Here is a 20,250-nt window from a genome sequence, read left to right on the forward strand (position 1 = left end):
ACAGAGGACATTTCACCCAACAGCAACAGAAGACACATTTTACTCAAGCACATATGGAACATCCTCTAACACAGACCACATGTTAGACCATAAAACAAGTCTCAATAAATCTAAAAAGACTGAAAGCATACAAAGAATCTTTTTGATTATGATGGAATGAAACTAGACAGCAATACTAGAAAGAAAACTGGAAAATTCAGAAGTATGTCAAGGCGGACCTTGAAGATGGCGGAAGAGTAAGACGCGGAGATCACCTTCCTCCCCACAGATACACCAGAAATACATCTACACGTGGAACAGCTCCTACAGAACACCTACTGAAGGCTGGCAGAAGACCTCAGACCTCCCAAAAGGCAAGAAACTCCCCACGTACCTGGGTAGGGCAAAAGAAAAAAAGAAAAAACAGAGACAAAAGAATAGGGAAGGCACCTGCACCAGTGGGAGGGAGCTGTGAAGGAGGAAAAGTTTCCACACACTAGGAAGCCCCTTCACGGGCGGAGACTGCGGGAGGCGGAGCGGGGAGCTTCGAGGCCGCGGAGGAGTGCACAGCAATGGGTGCGGAGGGCAAAGCGGGGAGATTCCCGCACAGAGGATCGGTGCCAACCGGCAGTCACCAGCCCGAGAGGCTTGTCTGCTCACCCGCCGGGGCGGGCGGGGCTGCGAGCTGAGGCTCGGGTTTCGGTTTCGGGTGGAGCGCAGGGAGAGGACTGGGGTTGGCGGCTTGAACATAGCCTGAACGGGTTAGTGCACCACGTCTAGCCGGGAGGGAGTCCGGGGAAAAGTCTGCACCTACCGAAGAGGCAAGAGACTTTTTCTTCCCTCTTTGTTTCCTGGTGCGCGAGGAGAGGGGTTTAAGAGCGCTGCTTAAAGGAACTCCAGAGACGGGCGCGAGCCGCGGCTAAAAGCGCGGACCCCAGAGACGGGCGGGAGACGCTAAGGCTGCTGCTGCCGCCACCAAGGGGCCTGTGTGCGAGCACAGGTCACTCTCCACACCCCTCTTCCGCGGAGCCTGTGCAGCCCGCCACTGCCACGTTCCCGGGATCCATGGACAACTTCCCCGGGAGAACGCACGGTGGGCCTCAGGCTGGTGCAACGTCACGCCGGCCTCTGCCTCCACAGGCCCGCCCCGCACTCCGTGCCCCTCCCTCCCCCCCCCCCCCCCCCCCCCCCGCCTGAGTGCGCCAGAGCCCCCGAATCAGCGGCTCCTTTAACCCCGTCCTGTCTGAGCAAAAAACAGACGCCCTCCAGCGACCTACACGCAGAGGCAGGGCCAAATCCAAAGCTGAGCGCCTGTGAGCTGTGAGAACAAAGGAGAGAAAGGGAAATCTCTCCCAGCAGCCTCAGAAGCAGCGGATTAAAGCTCCACAATCAACTTGATATACCCTGCATCTGTGGAATACCTGAATAGACAAGGAATGATCCCAAATTGAGGAGGTGGACTTTAGGAGCAAGATCTATGATTTTTTTCCCTATTCCTCTTTTTGTGAATGTGTATGTGTATGCTTCTGTGTGAGATCATGTCTGTATAGTCTTGCTTCCACCATTTGTCCTAGGGTTCTATCCGTCCATGGTTCTTTTAAAATTTTTTTTCTTAATAATTAATTTTAATAACGTTATTATACTTTACCTTCATTCTTTCTTTCTTTCTTTCCTTCCTTCCTTCCCTCCTTTAGACAACGAATCATCCCAAATTGAGGAGGTGGTCTCCGAGAGCAAGATTTATGATTTTTCCCCCTTTACCTCTTTTAGTGAGGGTGTATGTGTATGCTTCTGTGTAAGATTTTGTCTGTATAGCTTTGCTTCCAACATTTGTCCTAAGGTTCTATCCGTCCCTTTTTTTTTCTAAATAAGAATTTTTTAATTCAATAACTTTATTATACTTTATTTTATTTTTACTGTATCTTCTTTCTTTCTGTCTTTTTTCCTTCTTTCCCTCCTTCCTTCCTTCCTCCCTCCCTCCCTCCCTTTCTTTCCTTCTTGCCTTCTTTCCTTCTTTGCTTCTTTCTTTCTTTCTTTCTTCCTTCCTTCCTTCCTTCCTTTCCTTCTTTCTTTCCTCATACTTCTACTAATTCTCTCTACTTTTTCTCCCTTTTATCCTGAGCCGTGTGGATGAAAGGCTCTTGGTGCTCCAGCCAGGAGTCAGGGCTCTGCCTCTGAGGTAGGAGAGCCAACTTCAGGACACTGGTCAACAAGAGACCTCCCAGCTCCACGTAATATCAAACGGCGAAAATCTCCCAGAGACCTCCATCTTAACACCAGCACCCAGCTTCACTCAACAACCAGCAAGCCACAGTGCTGGACAACCTATACCAAACAACTAGCAAAACAGGAACACAACCCCACCCATTAGCAGAGAGGCTGCCTAAAATCATAATAAGGCCACAGACACCCCAAAACACACCACCAGACATGAACCTGCCCACTAGAGAGACAAGATCCAGCCTCATCCACCACAACACAGGCACTAGTCCCCTCCACCAGGAAGCCTACACAACCCACTGAACCAACCTTAGCCACTGGAGACAGACATCAAAAACAGCGGGAAATACGAACCTGCAGCCTGCAAAAAGGAGACCCCAAACACAGTAAGATAAGCAAAATGAGAAGACAGAAAAACACACAGCAGATAAAGGAGCAAGATAAAAATGCACCAGACCTAACAAATGAAGAGGAAATAGGCAGTCTATCTGAAAAAGAATTCAGAATAATGATAGTAAGGATGATCCGAAATCTTGGAAATAGAATGGACAAAATGCAAGAAACAGTTAACAAGGACCTAGAAGAAATAAAGATGAAACAAGCAACGATGAACAACACAATAAATGAAATTAAAAGTACTCTAGATGGGATCAATAGCAGAATAACTGAGGCAGAAGAACGGATAAGTGACCTGGAAGATAAAACAGTGGAAATAACTACTGCAGAGCAGAATAAAGAAAAAAGAATGAAAAGAACTGAGGACAGTCTCAGAGACCTCTGGGACAACATTAAACACACCAACATTCGAATTATAGGGGTTCCAGAAGAAGAAGAGAAGAAGAAAGGGACTGAGAAAATATTTGAAGAGATTATAGTTGAAAACTTCCCTAATATGGGAAAGGAAATAGTTAATCAAGTCCAGGAAGCACAGAGAGTCCCATACAGGATAAATACAAGGAGAAATACGCCAAGACACATATTAATCAAACTGTCAAAAATTAAATACAAAGAAAGCATATTAAAAGCAACAAGGGAAAAACAACAAATAACACACAAGGGAATCCCCATAAGGTTAACAGCTGATCTCTCAGCAGAAACCCTACAGGCCAGAAGGGAGTGGCAGGACATACTGAAAGTGATGAAGGAGAACAACCTGCAGCCAAGACTACTCTACCCAGCAAGGATCTCATTCAGATTTGATGGATAAATTAAAACCTTTACAGACAAGCAAAAGCTGAGAGAGTTCAGCACCACCAAACCAGCTTTACAACAAATGCTAAAGGATCTTCTCTAGGCAAGAAACACAAGAGAAGGAAAAGACCTATAATAACGAACCCAAAACAATTTAGAAAATGGGAATAGGAACATACATATCGATAATTACCTTAAATGTAAATGGACTAAATGCTCCCACCAAAAGACACAGATTAGCTGAATGGATACAAAAACAAGACCCTTATATATGCTGTCTACAGGAGACCCACTTCAGACCTAGAGACACATACAGACTGAAAGTAAGGGGATGGAAAAAGATATTCCATGCAAATGGAAACCAAAAGAAAGCTGGAGTAGCAATTCTCATATCAGACAAAATAGACTTTAAAATAAGGACTATTAAGAGAGACAAAGAAGGACACTACATAATGATCAAGGGATCGATCCAAGAATAAGATATAACAATTGTAAATATTTATGCACCCAACATAGGAGCACCTCAATACATAAGGCAAATACTAACAGCCATAAAAGGGGAAATCGACAGTAACACATTCATAGTAGGGGACTTAAACACCCCACTTTCACCCATGGACAGATCATCCAAAATGAAAATAAATAAGGAAACACAAGCTTTAAATGATACATTAAACAAGATGGACTTAATTGATATTTATAGGACACTCCATCCAAAAACAACAGAATACACATTTTTCTCAAGTGCTCATGGAACATTCTCCAGGATAGATCATATCTTGGGTCACAAATCAAGCCTTGGTAAATTTAAGAAAATTGAAATTGTATAAGTATCTTTTCTGACCACAACGCCATGAGACTAGATATCAATTACAGGAAAAGATCTGTAAAAAATACAAACACATGGAGGCTAAACAATACACTACTTAATAATGAAGTGATCACTGAAGAAATCAAAGAGGAAATAAAAAAATACCTAGAAACAAATGACAATGAAGACACAACGACCCAAAACCTATGGGATGCAGCAAAAGCAGTTCTAAGGGGGAAGTTTATAGCAATACAAGCCCACCTTAAGAAGCAGGAAACATCTCGAATAAACAACCTAACCTTGCACCTCAAGCAATTAGAGAAAGAAGAACAAAAAAACCCCAAAGCTAGCAGAAGGAAAGAAATCATAAAAATCAGATCAGAAATAAATGAAAAAGAAATGAAGGAAACAATAGCAAAGATCAATAAAACTAAAAGCTGGTTCTTTGAGAAGATAAACAAAATAGATAAACCACTAGCCAGACTCATCAAGAAAAAAAGGGAGAAGACTCAAATCAATAGAATTAGAAATGAAAAAGGAGAGGTAACAACTGACACTGCAGAAATAAAAGAGATCATGAGAGATTACTACAAGCAACTCTATGCCAATAAAATGGACAATCTGGAAGAAATGGACAAATTCTTAGAAATGCACAACCTGCCAAGACTGAATCAGGAAGAAATAGAAAATATGAACAGACCAATCACAAACACTGAAATTGAAACTGTGATTAAAAATCTTCCAACAAACAAAAGCCCAGGACCAGACGGCTTCACAGGCGAATTCTATCAAACATTTAGAGAAGAGCTAACACCTATCCTTCTCAAACTCTTCCAAAATATAACAGAGGGAGGAACACTCCCAAATTCCTTTTACGAGGCCACCATTACCTTGATACCAAAACCACACAAGGATGTCACAAAGAAAGAAAACTACAGGCCAATATCTGATGAACATAGATGCAAAAATCCTCAACAAAATACTAGCAAACAGAATCCAACAGCACATTAAAAGGATCATACACCATGATCAAGTGGGGTTTATTCCAGGAATGCAAGGATTCTTCAATACATGCAAATCTATCAATGTGATAAACCATATTAACAAATTGAAGGAGAAAAACCATATGATCATCTCAATAGATGCAGAGAAAGCTTTTGACAAAATTCAACACCCATTTATGATAAAAACCCTGCAGAAAGCAGGCATAGAGGGAACTTTCCTCAACATAATAAAAGCCATATATGACAAGCCCACAGCAAATATCATCCTCAATGGTGAAAAACTGAAAGCATTTCCACTAAGATCAGGAACAAGACAAGGTTGCCCACTCTCACCACTCTTATTCAACATAGTTTTGGAAGTTTTAGCCACAGCAATCAGAGAAGAAAAGGAAATAAAAGGAATCCAAATCGGAAAAGAAGAAGTAAAGCTGTCACTGTTTGCAGATCACATGATACTATACATAGAGAATCCTAAAGATGCTACCAGAAAACTACTAGAGCTAATCAATGAATTTGGTAAAGTGGCAGGATACAAAATTAATGCACAGAAATCTCTGGCATTCCTATATACTAATGATGAAAAATCTGAAAGTGAAATCAAGAAAACACTCCCATTTACCATTGCAACAAAAAGAATAAAATATCTAGGAATAAACCTACCTAAGGAGACAAAAGACCTGTATGCAGAAAATTATAAGACACTGATGAAAGAAATTAAAAATGATACAAATAGATGGAGAGATATACCATGTTCTTGGATTGGAAGAATCAACATTGTGAAAATGACTCTACTACCCAAAGCAATCTATAGATTCAATGCAATCCCTATCAAACTACCACTGGCATTTTTCACAGAACTAGAACAAAATATTTCACAATTTGTATGGAAACACAAAAGACCCCGAATAGCCAAAGCAATCTTGAGAATGAAAAAAGGAGCTGAAGGAATCAGGCTCCCTGACTTCAGACTATACTACAAAGCTACAGTAATCAAGACAGTATGGTACTGGCACAAAAACAGAAAGATAGATCAATGGAACAGGATAGAAAGCCCAGAGATAAACCCACACACATATGGACACCTTATCTTTGATAAAGGTGGCAGGAATGTACAGTGGAGAAAGGTCAGCCTCTTCAATAAGTGGTGCTGGGAAAACTGGACAGGTACACATAAAAGTATGAGATTAGATCACTCCCTAACACCATACACAAAACTAAGCTCAAAATGGATTAAAGACCTAAATGTAAGGCCAGAAACTATCAAACTCTTAGAGGAAAACATAGGCAGAACACTCTATGACATAAATCACAGCAAGATCCTTTCTGACCCACCTCCTAGAGTAATGGAAATAAAAACAAAAATAAACAAATGGGACCTAATGAAACTTCAAAGCTTTTGCACAGCAAAGGAAACCATAAACAAGACCAAAAGACAACCCTCAGAATGGGAGAAAATATTTGCAAATGAAGCAACCAACAAAGGATTAATCTCCAAAATTTACAAGCAGCTCATGCAGCTCAATAGCAAAAAAACAAACAACCCAATCCAAAAATGGGCGTAAGACCTAAATAGACATTTCTCCAAAGAAGATATACAGACTGCCAACAAACACATGAAAGAATGCTCAACATCATTAATCATTAGAGAAATGCAAATCAAAACTACAATGAGATATCATCTCACACTGGTCAGAATGGCCATCATCAAAAAATCTAGAAACAATAAATGCTGGAGAGGGTGTGGAGAAAAGGGAATACTCTTGCACTGCTGGTGGGAATGTGAATTGGTTCAGCCACTATGGAGAACAGTATGGAGGTTCCTTAAAAAACTATAAATAGAACTACCATATGACCCAGCAATCCCACTACTGGGCATATACCCTGAGGAAACCTTAATTCAAAAAGAGTCATGTACCAAAATGTTCATTGCAGCTCTATTTACAATAGCCAGGACATGGAAGCAACCTAAGTGTCCATCAACAGATGAATGGATAAAGAAGATGTGACACATATATCCAATGGAATATTACTCAGCCATAAAAAGAAATGAAATTGAGTTATTTGTAGTGAGGTGGAAGGACCTAGAATCTGTCATACAGAGTGAAGTAAGTCAGAAAGAAAAAGACAAATACTGTATGCTAACACATATATATGGAATTTAATTTAAAAAAATGTCATGAAGAACCTGGGGGTAAGGCAGGAATAAAGACGTAGACCCACTGGAGAACGGACTTGAGGTTATGGGGAGGGGGAAGGGTGAGCTGTGACAGGGCGAGAGAGAGTCATGGACATATACACACTAACAAACGTAGTAAGGTAGATAGCTAGTGGGAAGCAGCCGCATGGCACAGGGATATTGGCTCGGTGCTTTGTGGCAGCCTGGAGGGGTGGGATAGGGAGGGTGGGAGGGAGGGAGACGCAAGAGGGAAGACATATGGGAACATATGTTTATGTATAACTGCTTCACTTTGTTATAAAGCAGAAACTAACACACCATTGTAAAGCAATTATACCCCAATAAAGATGTTAAAATAAAAAAGTATGTCAAAATTAAACAACACACTCAAAGGAGAATTACAAGGAAAATTAGAAAATATTTTGAGATAATTTAAAATGAAAATACAGCATACCAAAACTTATGAGGTGCAGTGAAAGCAGTGCTCAGTTTCCTGCCATCCATAGCTATAAGTTATAGGCCTATCTTAAAAAGAAGATCACAAATCAATAACCTAACTTCATACCTTAGGAAACGAGAAAAAGATTAAGTTAAACCCAAACTTAGAACAATGAAAAAAATAAAGATTAGAGCATAGATAAGTGAAATGGAGAACGCAAAAGCAATAGAAAGAATCAAGGAAACCAAAAGGTGGTTCTTTGAAAAGATCAACAAACTTGACAAAATATTAGCTAGACTGATCAAGAAAAAAGATAGAAGACTCAAATTATTAAAATCAGGAAAAAAAAAACTGGGGACATCAATAAAGACCTTACCAAAAAAAAAAAAGGATTAAAAGAGAATACTATGAACAACTGCACACCAACTAGATAACCTAGATGAAATGGAGAAATTCCTAGAAACACATAAACTATCAAAACTAACACAAGAATAAATGGAAAAACATCTGAATAGACCTATAACAAGTAAAGAGATTTAATCAGTAATCAAAAACAAAATGAGAGGCATCCAGACTGGAAATGAAGTAAAACTACCTGCAGGTGACATGATTTGTATATAGCAAATCCTAAGGCATCCACAAAAGAACTAATAGAGTGAATAAATGAATTCGGAGAAGCTGCAGGATACTAGACCAATATACAAAAATCAGTTCTATTTCCATACATTAGTAACGAACAATTTTAAAATGAAATTAACAAAATTCCATTTACAGTAGCATCAAAAAGAATAAAATACTTAGCAACAAACTTAACAAAATAAGCACAATTCCTGCACACTAAAAACTAAAAAACATAATTGAAAGAAATTTAAAAGACCAAAATAAATAGGAAGTCATCTCATATTGTGGATTAGGAGACTAACACTGTTAAGATGGCAAAGAGGACTTCCCTGGTGGTCCAGTGGTTAAGACTCTGCGCTTCCACCACAGGGGGCACGGGTGTGATCCCTGGTCAGGGAACTAAGATCCCACATGCCACATGGTGCAGCCAAAAACATAAAATTAGAAAAGAAATCTGGGGCTTCCCTGGTGGTGCAGTGGTTGAGAGTCCGCCTGCTGATGCAGGGGACATGGGTTCGTGCCCCAGTCTGGGAGGATCCCACATGCCTCGGAGTGGCTGGGCCCATGAGCCATGGCCGCTGAGCCTGCGTGTCTGGAGCCTGTGCTCCGCAACGGGAGGGAGGGGCCACAACAGTGAGAGGCCCACGTACTGAAAAAAAAAAAAGAAATCTGATACCAGTCATTTGGGTACATCCCTGGTGGTGCAGTGGTTAAGAATCTGCCTGCCAGTGCAGGGGACATGGGTTCAATCCCTGGTCCGAGAAGATCCCACTTCAGCACCACAACTACTGAAGCCTGCATGCCTACAGCCTGTGCTCCGCAACAAGAGAAGCCACTGCAATGAGAAGCCTGCGCACCCCAACGAAGGGTAGCCCCTGTTCGCCACAACTAGAGAAAGCCCACGTGCAGCAACAAAGACCCAATGCAGCCAAAAATAAATAAATAAATTTTTAAAACAAAATAAAAAGATGGCAATATACCCCAAATTGACCTACACATTTTGATGCAATCCCAATCAAAATACCAGCTGCCTTTTTTGCAAAACTTAAAAAGATGATCCTAAAATTCATATGGAAATGCAAGGGACCTCAAATAGCCAAATCAATGTTGAAAAAAAAGTTAAAGAATTCACATTCCCAATTTCAAAACATACCACAAAGCTACGATAATCAAGACTGTGGTAGACATATATATCAATGGAATAAAATTGAGAGTCCAGAAGTAAATATTTAATTAATGGTTAATTGACTTTCAACAAGGATGCCAAAAAAATTCAATGGGGAAAAATTCTTTTCAACAAATGGTGCTGGGACAACTGGATATCCAATGGAAAGGATGAAGTTGGACCCCTAACTCACACCATACACAAAAATTGTCACAAAATGGATCAAAGACCTAAGTACAAGGGCTAAAACTGGAAAACTCTTAGAAGAAAACATAGGTGTCAATCTATTTGACCTTGGATTGGGCAACGATTTCTTAGATGTGACATCTAACACACAAGCAACCAAAGAAGATAAACTAGATTTCATCACAATTTTAAAACTTTTGTGCATCAAAGGGCACAATTAAGAAAGTGAATGGAAGAAACTATTTGCAAATCATATATCTGATAAGGCTATACTATCCAGAATATACGAAGAACTCTTTCAACTGAGTAATAAAAAGATAAATAATTAAAAAACAAGCAAAGGATCTGAATAGACATTTCTCCAAAGAAGATACACAAATGGCCAAATACATATGAGAATATGCTCAACATCATTAGTCATCAGGGAAATACAAATCAAAACCACAATAAGATACTACCTCACATCCACCAGGATGGCTATAATCTGGTGGTTCCAGGCATCCCGGGGTTTGTGACTGCATCACCCCAATCTCTGCCTCCATTGTCATTGGCCATGTCCCTGTGTATCTGTATCGCGAATATCCCTCTTCTTTCTCTCAAAGGACACCTGTCATTGGAGTCAGGGCCCACCCTAATCCAGAGTCATCTCATCTTGTGATCCTTTCCTTGATGTTGTCTGCAGAGACCCCATTTCCAGTTAAGGCCACATTCTGAGTTTCCAGACAGACTTCAGGGGGACACAACACTAACGACTCTTAAGAGGCAGGAGTGAGGTCTGACCATGTTCACTCTGATCCCTCCACAGCCTGCCTCGAAGTCAGTGTCCAAAACCAGGGCACAGCCACCCTGATGGGGGCATGGGCCAGTGCCGCAGGACAGATCCCTCAGCAGAACCAGGCCAGCCACACCACCAGATGCCCACCTCTACCACCCTCAATGTTCCACTGCTGAAGCTGGAAGATTAGGACTCACTTTCCCAGGTGTCTGAGCAAGGCATGGCCATCGGACCCACACAGTACTAGGAGGCATAGGGAAAATCTGCTGTGGGCTCCTCAGAGAGCATCTGTTCTCTGAATAGAAGAAAGAGCAGGTGACACCCTGTGCTAGGTAGGACTGCCTCAAGATCCGTGCACCACCGTATGCCTGCACCTTCTCCAAGCTATTCCACCAAACACTAATCCAGGCACTGCTGTGAAGGGATTCTGCAGAAGGAATGTAGGTCCCAGATCAGTTGACTATGAGTTCATTAACAAGGAGATTATCCTGGTTGGGCCTGACCTAATCAGGTGAGACCTTAGAAGGGAGGGGGTTCTTCCTGGCCAAAGAGATTTGGAGCATAAGAGCGAATGGACATGAGGGGCCATGTGGCAAAGGACCTAAGAGCAGCCCCTGGCTGCCAGCCAGCCAGGAAATAGCCTTAGACCCAGAACCACAAGGAAATGAATTCTGCCAGCAACTTGGATGAGCTTGGAAAAGGACCCTGAGAGAACTCAGCCAGATGGCATATGGATTCCAGCCCTTGAGACCCTGAAAAGAGAATCCAGAATCCACATCTTGAATTCTGATCTATAGAACTGTGAACTAACAGATGGGCATTATTTTAAGCCACTGAGTTTGTGATAATTTACTGCACAGCAGTGAAAAGGAAAAAAACAAACACACACACAATCCTTACATGTTCTTCCCACCTTGAACATGATGGCTGGAGCTAGGGAAGCCATCTTGTGACCATGAGGCAATAAGCTTTAGAAAGATCTTTATCTATGCTCAAGAAAGCAAAGATCTAGACAGATAGAGCCTGTGTCCTTGTGGTAGATTGTTAGAAATTGTCCCCAATTAACCAGGGGACTCCTCATCAACAGTGAGGTCTACTTCTCCAACTCCTTGGAACTAGGCTGGCCTTATGTCTGGCTTTGTGCAATAAAACACACAGAATGTAATATTCTGGGACTGGTGAAAACAAATCTTAACAAACCCTGTAGCATCTCCTAATCCCTAAAGGGAACCCAGCCAGAAGATGAAGGAGCTCAGGCTACCCACATGGAGAAAGAGGCCTTGAGAATGAGATGTCACAAGGAGAGCATAGGCCCAGAGGAGAGAACAGCATGGTCCCAGACAGGAATGAGCCCAGACAACATCACTAGAAGAGAGAGGCCTGTCATCACAGCCAGCCCCCTGACTGGGACATCAGACACACAAATGAGGCCAGACTGGATCCTCCTGTCCCAGTCAACACCAGGTGGAGCAGAGATGAGCCACCCACGCTGAGCACTGCTTGAATTCCTGCCCACAGACTGTTCCATTGGGCCACTAAGTTCTGGGGTTATTTGTATAACTGATACGGGCCTGATGAGTCAGCTGAGCACTGCCGTCACCCGCACTGAAAACAGGCCTGGTTCCTCCAGGCCTGTTCCTATGAAATGGTCAACTGACCTGTGACACCCCAGGCGGAAGGAGACCTTCTGCCCCTGGCCTCACAGCTGTACTCCCCAGCGTCCCTATTCCCCACCTGCTGCACCACCAGCTGCCGGGTGCAGCCCTTGGCCTCCATGCACACTTTTGAGCTCACACTTAGCTTCTTCCCATCCTTGTACCATGTCACCTCCGTCTGGGCCTGGGCCACCTCACAGCTCAGCGTGGCACTGGCCCCCACCTCGGCCCGTACCTCCCTGAGTGCTGGCTGCTCCTTGGCAAACATCGCCGAGGGCTCTGGCAACAGGGAGGGATACACAGCAGAGGCTCTGCCAAGGTGAGGTTTCCCGAGTCCTGGAGCCATGACAGAGCTTTGCTCTAGACCCCAGGCAGCCTCGGATCCCACCCGCCATGAGGATCCTTTGTGATGAGGTGCTGCACATGGAACCCTCCATGGGCACAGTTGGTCCAGGTACCCCAACCCCTCCTGGGTGTGATGGGAAGCAGCCTCAGAGCTCCATGATGGGCAGCCCAGCCCCAGTGCCTGTGCTCAGATGGAAGGAGGCGTGGGCGGCATGGCAGAGACCCTTCTGAGGGCCAAGATGGGGCAGAACTGGACTTGGAGAATCTGCCAAGAGACCTCAATGGCTTCTAGAAAGAGCCAGGGCCTCAGATTCACCAAGATCCAAATCTAACCTTCCAAGGACACTTCCAGCACTTTCTAGGTCTGCTCTGCCTCATTTCCTCATCTTTAAAAAGAGGACAAGGGCTTTAAATTTCCTTCTTATCTTTTATTTTCCAGGCCTGCATTCTTCACCTATATATATTAGTTTCATGGGTCGTTTCTTCACCCAGATTCAGAAGTAACTGCCCCTACCCCCAAGTATTCTCAGAAGAAATGAAGGGAGAGACAGCTTGGCCTTGCAAGTGCCGCACAGCTGGATGCAGCCAGACCTGCTCCCCACACACCAAGCCTGGGAGGCAGTGCACTAACCACAGACACGCGACCGGAAGTCCACAGAGTCCTCGCCCACTTGGCACAAGTAGGTGCCCTCATCCTGCACGGTGACTGAGGTAGCCACCAGCCAGTGCCCATGTCCTCCTGTGAGAAGTACTGGCAGGAGTGACCAAGCTCCACCCCATCCTTGTACCAGTGTACACACACGTGGGCCTCTGAAGTTTGGTATTCAAAGTGGGCTGAGCCCCCGGCCATGGCGTCTACACAGCCACCAGCCATGTCCTTGTGCAAAACAGGATGTGAGGTCTACAAGGGCCCATGGGCAGGTCAGGGGGCCGACAGAACCCTAACCACACCCGTGCCCAGGCAGCTAGCAGAGGAAGGTGCTCAGGGCTTCAGGATCATGGGAGACACTGGCCCTCGCCCAAACCTAGGCCCCTTCAGAGACAGGGCCAGCCTCAGCTGCTGACTTTCAACCACCCAAGTGCCACCCACTCATAGGAAGCTCCTCCCCTACTGAGCAGAGTCCCTGACCCCTACCCTCCCAATGGGGTTGGCAGGGTCCCTGGTTCCCCACCCTACCCTCAGGGGTCACCTACCCTCCTCACAAGGTCAGCAGAGCTGCCCAGACTCCTGCCCTCCCCACATGGTCACCTGACTCCATCCCACCCCACCACTGTCTCCATAGCATGGGCTGAGCACCCCACACACACCCCTGCCCTCCCCACAGGGTCACCTGAGCCCATCTGACTCCCCACCCTCCTCAGGGGGTTGGCAGAGCCCCTGATCCCCCACCGTCCCCACGGGGACAGAGAACAGCGGCTCCTGCTACCCAGGTCCCCCAGAGCCTATCCAGAGCTGGGGGACAGAATGCGCGGCCCTGGCCACGGCGGCGGCCCAGGGAGGACATGAACACACACACACTGGTGTCACCTTGCACCAATAGTTGGTAGGTGATGCGGTCGCCGTGGCTGACACACTCATACAGGCCTGCGTCTTCTCGCTTCACGTCCCGCACTAGCAGTGCCCGCTGCCCGGCTGATGCCTGCATCTCATACTTGGGGCCTGGAGACAGTGCGTGTCCGTCCTTGAGCCACGTCACAGCTGCAGCCTGGTCCGATAACTCGGCCAGGAGCTGGGCCTCCTCGTGCAGCCGGGCCAGCACCTCCCGTGCTGCCACTGCTGCTGCCGGACCCTTGGTCGTCAGCCCCAGGGCTGCTGGAAGTCACAGACAGGTGGAAAAAGGGGGTGTGGGTGAAGGGGGAAGTGGACAGGGGGGAGTGGAACGAGGCAGAGTGAACAGAGGGGGAAGAGCCAGATATGGTGGAGTGGAGTCAGAGAGGCAAGAAAGGCGGAGACAGGACAAGAAGTGGCATAGAAGGAATCAACAAAGAGGGAGGAGGGGAGAAGGGGAAGGGAAGGGGGGCATACAGACAGAGAATTGAAGCTTGGCGCCACTGGGGACACTTTAGCCCCTCTTCCACTCACACCCGGGGACCTTGCACACCCCACCACCTGGCCCCACTTCATCCGGCAGCCCGCCTGCCCCAGGAGCAACGAAAGATCTTCCGAGACCTGAGACCCCAGGGACCCCATCCCGCCCCCACTCCTGGAGGAAACGGGGCTCAGAGGGGCCCCAGGCTCAGGGGATGGGGTCCCCCTACCTCGGACCTCCATGCGGATGCTGCTCTCGATACCATTGGCCACGAACTTGAGCTCGGCCCCGTGCAGGCTGACGGGCACCAAGCGAATGGTGAGGGTGTGCCGGGTGCCGTCACAGTGTATCACATACGCGCTGCTGGCCTTCAGGGCCTGCCCGTCCAGGAACCACTCCCCTGCTGAGGCCGCAGTGAGGTCCACAGAGAAGGTCACCTCGCCGCCTTCCACTGCCTCTACCGCCTTCAGAGGTGTTTTCACAGCCAGCTGCGGGGCTGTGGGATGGGGGCTTCAGGAAGGAGCTGGGCCCCTGCCCTCCTCTCCTCCAATGCCTGGGCCCAAATAACCCCTGCGCTAGGAAGTCCACTGGACAAGCGCATGGAGACCACGAGCAAAAGTCAGATGCAGGGTGGAGTGAGGACAAGTTACAGCCACCCGAGATCCCCTTCAGATCCCACAAACCCAGTGTGGCAGGGCAGCTGTGTAGCCCAGTGCCCGGGGGATGGTGGATACAGATAGGTTCCTGTGGGGCTTGAGTCCTGTCTTTGGGTCCCCCGGCCTTCCCACAAAAAAGTCTTCAACAGCATCAGGACCCTGGGCCCACCCCACTACCGTAAGGAGGACCCATGAGTCACTCTGGCCTCTCCAAGGCTGGGCCACACTCTGGGTCTGGGTGATTCAGGGGCAGATGGCCCCACAGGCTGTCACCAGGGTGCCGGGGAGAACAGAACCTTCCACACTTACCCAGGTGTACAGTTCCCGGGAACTCGAGGTAGGGGCTGTGGCCAAAGCTGTTCACAGCTGACACCCTGAACTGGAATTCCCCCTCCTCGGCCACGCCAGCCACAGTCAGCTCAGGCACTGCCACCCACTCGTCTTCATGGCACCGGCTCCAGGGGTAGGTGCCCACTCTCTTCCTCTCCACCAGGTATCCATCGATAGCAACAGGGCGGTCCCCATGGGGTGGTGGCGACCAGCCAAGGGTCACAGAGCTCTCTGTCCTGGCCTTCACCACAGGGGCCTCAGGAGCACGCAGGAGCGGCCTTCTGGGGGCTGAGCAGAGCACGGGCCCGTGTCAACAGCTGGGAGCCCCCTCCCCAGGCCCTGGCTCCAAGGTCCCAGGAGGATAAAGGGGTTGTCACAGAATTCCCAGCCCTCCCCAGGGGCACTGCCCTGGTGGTCTGAAATGGCCTCAGCCCAAGGGGACTGCCAGCCCAAGAGGACGCTGTGAGCCCATAACCCCAGTCTCAGGTGTGGCCATTTCTCTGTTTGTAGTGAAAAGAGTGCCCGGGCTTCGGGGCCACCCTGAGCTGTCCACGTGGCCTGGAAAGGAACTCTTTCCAGTCCTCAGCCTTGACTCCATGGGGATCTTGGGCTGGATGATGGTTGAGGCAAGGCACAATGACCCTTCCAAGGGTGCTGAGACCCACGTGCAGGGTCCCTATCCCCAGCAAAGGGCTGACCCTGGGGGAGCCAATCTCAACACCAAAGGCCACAGAAAGAGGACACACCCGCGATGTCACCCCCTACACGCCGTGCTTCTAGAACAACCTGCACTTTCTAATCTGGTTCACAGGGTGGGGGGCCACCAGGACTCCTACTTTGCAGATGCCTAGTGTGACCACAGTGGAGGAGGATGTCAAACAAACCATGAGCCCCGGAGAACCAGAGCTCCAACCTAGGCATTCCCTGCCCCGCACGGTGCTCCCCGCAACAGGCGACAACTCAGAGCAGGGCCCAGTGGACTGTGGGCAGTGTACCCTCTGTGTGACAGGTACTCCCTAGGCCCTTACCTGACACGCAGAACTGGGTGGATGTCCGGCAGCCCCCAGCCACAAAGGCCACCTCACCGGCATCGTCCAGGCTGCACTGGGAGACGGTCAGCGTGTGGCACGTGCCTTCGGCAGTAATGGCCACTCGGCCCCCGGCCACCACCTCCTTCTGGTTCCACAGCCAGTGGATGGGGCCCTCTGGCTTGGCCAGCTCCACACAGAACACGGCCGTGTCTCCCACTCGCCCAGCTGTCTTCCTCGGGAGCTTTCGAAGGAGGTTGCCTGGGGTGGGCAGAGGAGCAGTGGGGAAGGGGAGGGGGAAGGGCTGCAGCTGGTCAGAGAGACCCCTGTAGGCCTGTCCCACCCCTACCTCCTTCCCGCCCCTGTCCCCCGAGTGCTCACCCCACCCCTCCCTGACGCACCCCTCGTGCCAGGGTCCTGCCCACCCCACCCGCCCCCTACCTACGCCGCTTGCCCAGCTCCTGTGAGACCCGGACCCTGCCCAGTCCCTGGGCCCCCTGCCTGCCCACCTTGCACCGCCAGCTCGGCCACCGTGCGACTGCCCTCTGCCGTCTCGCAGATGTACACAGCATCGTCATCGGAGGTGACGTTGAGCACGGTCAGCCGGCGCTCAGCGCCTGCCTCCTCGATGAGGTACTTGGCACCGGCCCACAGCCGCGTCTCCTCCTTATACCACGCAGTCTCCATGGGCGGCTGCGGCACCTCACACTGGAACGTGGCCGACGCTTTCTCTGGCACCTCCAGGTCCTGCAGCCGCTTTCTGAAGGGCACCTTGGGCTCTGCGGAAAAAGAGCTCAGGTGAGTGGGGCGCGGAGAGGGAAGAGGGGCAGGCAGGAGGGGTGACGGAGGGGGCGGTCAGGGGGCGAGGAGGAGGGTGAGCGGAAGGAGGGGGGCAGGGTAAAGGGACGTGTAAGGCTGGTGTGGGGGCAGGGAGCCGGGACAGGGGTTGGAGGGGCTTTGGGGGCAGAGGGTGGTGGGTGGGAGGGCAGAGGAGCTGTAAGGAGGGGACAGAGGGAGGTAGGGGTATAGAAAAGGAGGGAGGACAGAGGAGAGGGAAGAGAACTTAAAGGAAAGAGCCCCCCGCCCAAAATGTAAGGAGAAGTCTGGAAGAGAAAAGGAGAAATGAGGCAGGTGAAGCCACAGCAAGCAGCCCCACTGAGCAGGCCCCTAGGCTGGTCCTGGACGGGCAGGATGGGTTGGGTTCACACAGCAGTGAGGCCACTGGACAAGTACTGGCCTGCGGAATCGCTCAACTCCAGGAGCGCACTTCCGTGCGAAAAACGAGGAAACTGAGGCACACACACAAAGGTTGAAGCGCCCTGCTGGAGATCCTACAGCTGGTAAAAAGTGGAGGTGGGACTCCAACCACTTCAAGAGGCTGGTCTTAGGAAACAAGAGTAAACAGCCCTCCAGCAAATTCTGATGGTGTTGCCTACAGCTGCCCCGGTGCCCTGGGGGAGCCCCCAGACCTGGACATGAGCCTGCAAACTGACCCAGAACCACCTTCAAGCTGCACCCTGGTGCAGCCCCAGCCTGAGGCCTCCGACAGCGCAAGGTTTGTCCTTGCTCCTGCTCTCCTTCCAGCTCTGCCAGGGAGACCCCCTCAGCATCCTGTAGGAGGGGTGGAGAGCCAGGTCACCCTCAGCCTGGAGAGAGCAGGCTCAGCCACTGGGCACCCTGACCGTCTCCCAGAGGGAGGGGGTGTTAGTGACAAAGCACTTTGTTGTATACTCGTGTTACTCTCACACAGACAATGGAACAGAGCAGCGAGAGCTGCCAAGACCTCCAACCACGGATTCCTCTACCAGACAGGCACAGGGTGGGGAGATGGCAGCAGCAGCCAACGCTGGAAGGAAAAGACAGGAGGCCTGGGGAGGAGCCTCTGCCTGTGCTCACTGCGCACAGTGACCTCGTGCCCGGCGCCAGGAGCTCACCTCGCACGACGACTAGCACGGAGCTGTAGGTCTGGCCCACGAGGTTGGACGCCGTGCAAGTATAGAGGCCACAGTCTGACTGCTTGCAGAAGAGGATCTTGAGCACGAAGTTCTCCTGCGCGTCCTCATACACCACATGTCGCCGGCCCTCGGCCACCAGCTGCCCATCCTTCTTCCACACTATCTCAGGCTTGGGCTCACCCGTCACGAAGCAGCTGAGGCGCGCGTGCTTGCCCTCAGTCACCGTGCAGGTGCGCGTGCAGGCGCTGCGTGGCGAGGCCGGGGCGCCCTCGGTGCGCATGGCCTCGCGCCGCAGCTGCAGGTGCGCCAGGAGCATGGCTGTGGAGGCCCCAGGTGGGCAGTCTGCGTCTGTTTCCTTGTCCACTGAAAGTCCGGCGGCTGCACTAGCGGCGCCCAGCGGGTTCTCCGCGTGCACCGTGTAAGTGCCGCTGTCGCGCGGACGCGCAGCCAGGATGCGCAGCGCGTTCGCCTCGCCGCTCGCCTCCACGCGCACTCGGGGAGCGTCCAGCGCGCCCAGGCGCCGCCCATCCTTGGCCCAGCTCACAGACATCGGCGGCGAACCGCGCACGCGGCAGCGGAAGGTGGCCTCGGCTCCCTCGCGCACGCGGATGGATGTGGGCCGCAGCAGAAAGTGGGGTGCCTGCTCGGCGCACGCTGCCTCGGCGTCCACCTGCAGGCCGACCGCCGCGAAGGCTTCGCCGATGGCGTTGCGCGCACGGCATACATACTGCCCGCTATCACCCAGCGCCAGGTCCAAGATGGTGAGGCGGTACAGGTCGCCGTCCTGGGCCAGGCGGAAGCGAGTGCCCGCCTCCACCTGCTGCAGGTCCTTCTCCCAGCTGACCTGCGGCGTAGGGTTGCCCACGATCTGGCAGCTCAGCGTGGCGTCTTTGCCCACCGACACCACGAAGGCCTTGGGCCGGGTTAGGAAGCGAGGTGCACCGCTGAACGAGGAGTGATCCATGGTGGTGGTGGGGGGGGTGAGGGAACCTGCGAGTGGGGTGAGGGGGAAGGACAGAGTGGGGATGAGACTCTGCTGTGCTTAGAGCCCCCCTCCTTTTCCCCACGTGGCCACTTCACCTGTCCTGGAAAATCCAGCTTAATCCAGGGTAAAGCCCTCCACATGGCCCCTCTTCCCCATCCGGGTGCCGTCTCCCCTGACACACCCCATCCCTGCAGGTAGCATCACCAGATGGTATGGTGGTCCAGAAGTGTCGATTTGCCTCTTTCTGGACCCACCACCCCCCACCAAATGGGCTCTTTTTCATTGGCAGGAGCGTCTCCTCCCTCTCGTCCCAGCGCCAGGCCTGCTGCCCCAACTCAAGGTCCAGCTGAGCACCTGTCCCAAAACACCACACCAGCACCAAGCTTGCCCTCCTCCCTGTGCGGCATGTGCCACGCTGTACCTCATCACAAAGACCTTCCTTCCCTGTCCCACCTGGGCCACTCCACCTGCCAGTAGGTGTCCTGTCCCCTCCCCACACACTGTTGCTTCCTAGAGTCTGAAACTCCAACCTACGTAGTCTCCCCCAGTCACAGAGAGGCCACTCTCTGCACTCTGACAGGGCCTGGCTGTGGAAGCTCACAGTAAGTGCCCACTACTGGCCTGTCCCCTCTCTCTAAGGCACACCAGAGGTCACAGGTTCTTCACCCCAGCAGACTCTCGTACGAGCCATCTGTTTGA

At 49.9% G+C, this 20,250-nt stretch overlaps 1 protein-coding gene across 3 annotated transcripts in view; it reads right to left on the reverse strand.

Annotated features, from left to right (window-relative positions):
* Positions 1-19,553, reverse strand: part of OBSCN (obscurin, cytoskeletal calmodulin and titin-interacting RhoGEF) — a 146,700-nt gene extending 127,147 nt beyond the window's left edge. For 2 of the 3 annotated variants that reach the window (XM_049708314.1, XM_049708316.1), the window contains exons 1-6: positions 18,546-19,553; positions 17,121-17,390; positions 16,612-16,872; positions 15,563-15,871; positions 14,827-15,093; positions 14,096-14,380 (exon numbers count right to left, since the gene is read on the reverse strand). In XM_049708314.1, coding sequence (XP_049564271.1) covers positions 14,096-14,380; positions 14,827-15,093; positions 15,563-15,871; positions 16,612-16,872; positions 17,121-17,390; positions 18,546-19,530 — 2,377 coding nt within the window. In that variant the 5' untranslated portion in view covers positions 19,531-19,553. The remainder of the gene's footprint in view (positions 1-14,095; positions 14,381-14,826; positions 15,094-15,562; positions 15,872-16,611; positions 16,873-17,120; positions 17,391-18,545) is intronic. The other variant, XM_049708315.1, reaches the window with a different exon arrangement.
* Between the last annotated feature and the right edge of the window lie 697 nt (positions 19,554-20,250).

Source organism: Orcinus orca, chromosome 3 (genome assembly GCF_937001465.1).
Source record: "Orcinus orca chromosome 3, mOrcOrc1.1, whole genome shotgun sequence".
Classification (NCBI taxonomy): Eukaryota; Metazoa; Chordata; class Mammalia; order Artiodactyla; family Delphinidae; genus Orcinus; species Orcinus orca.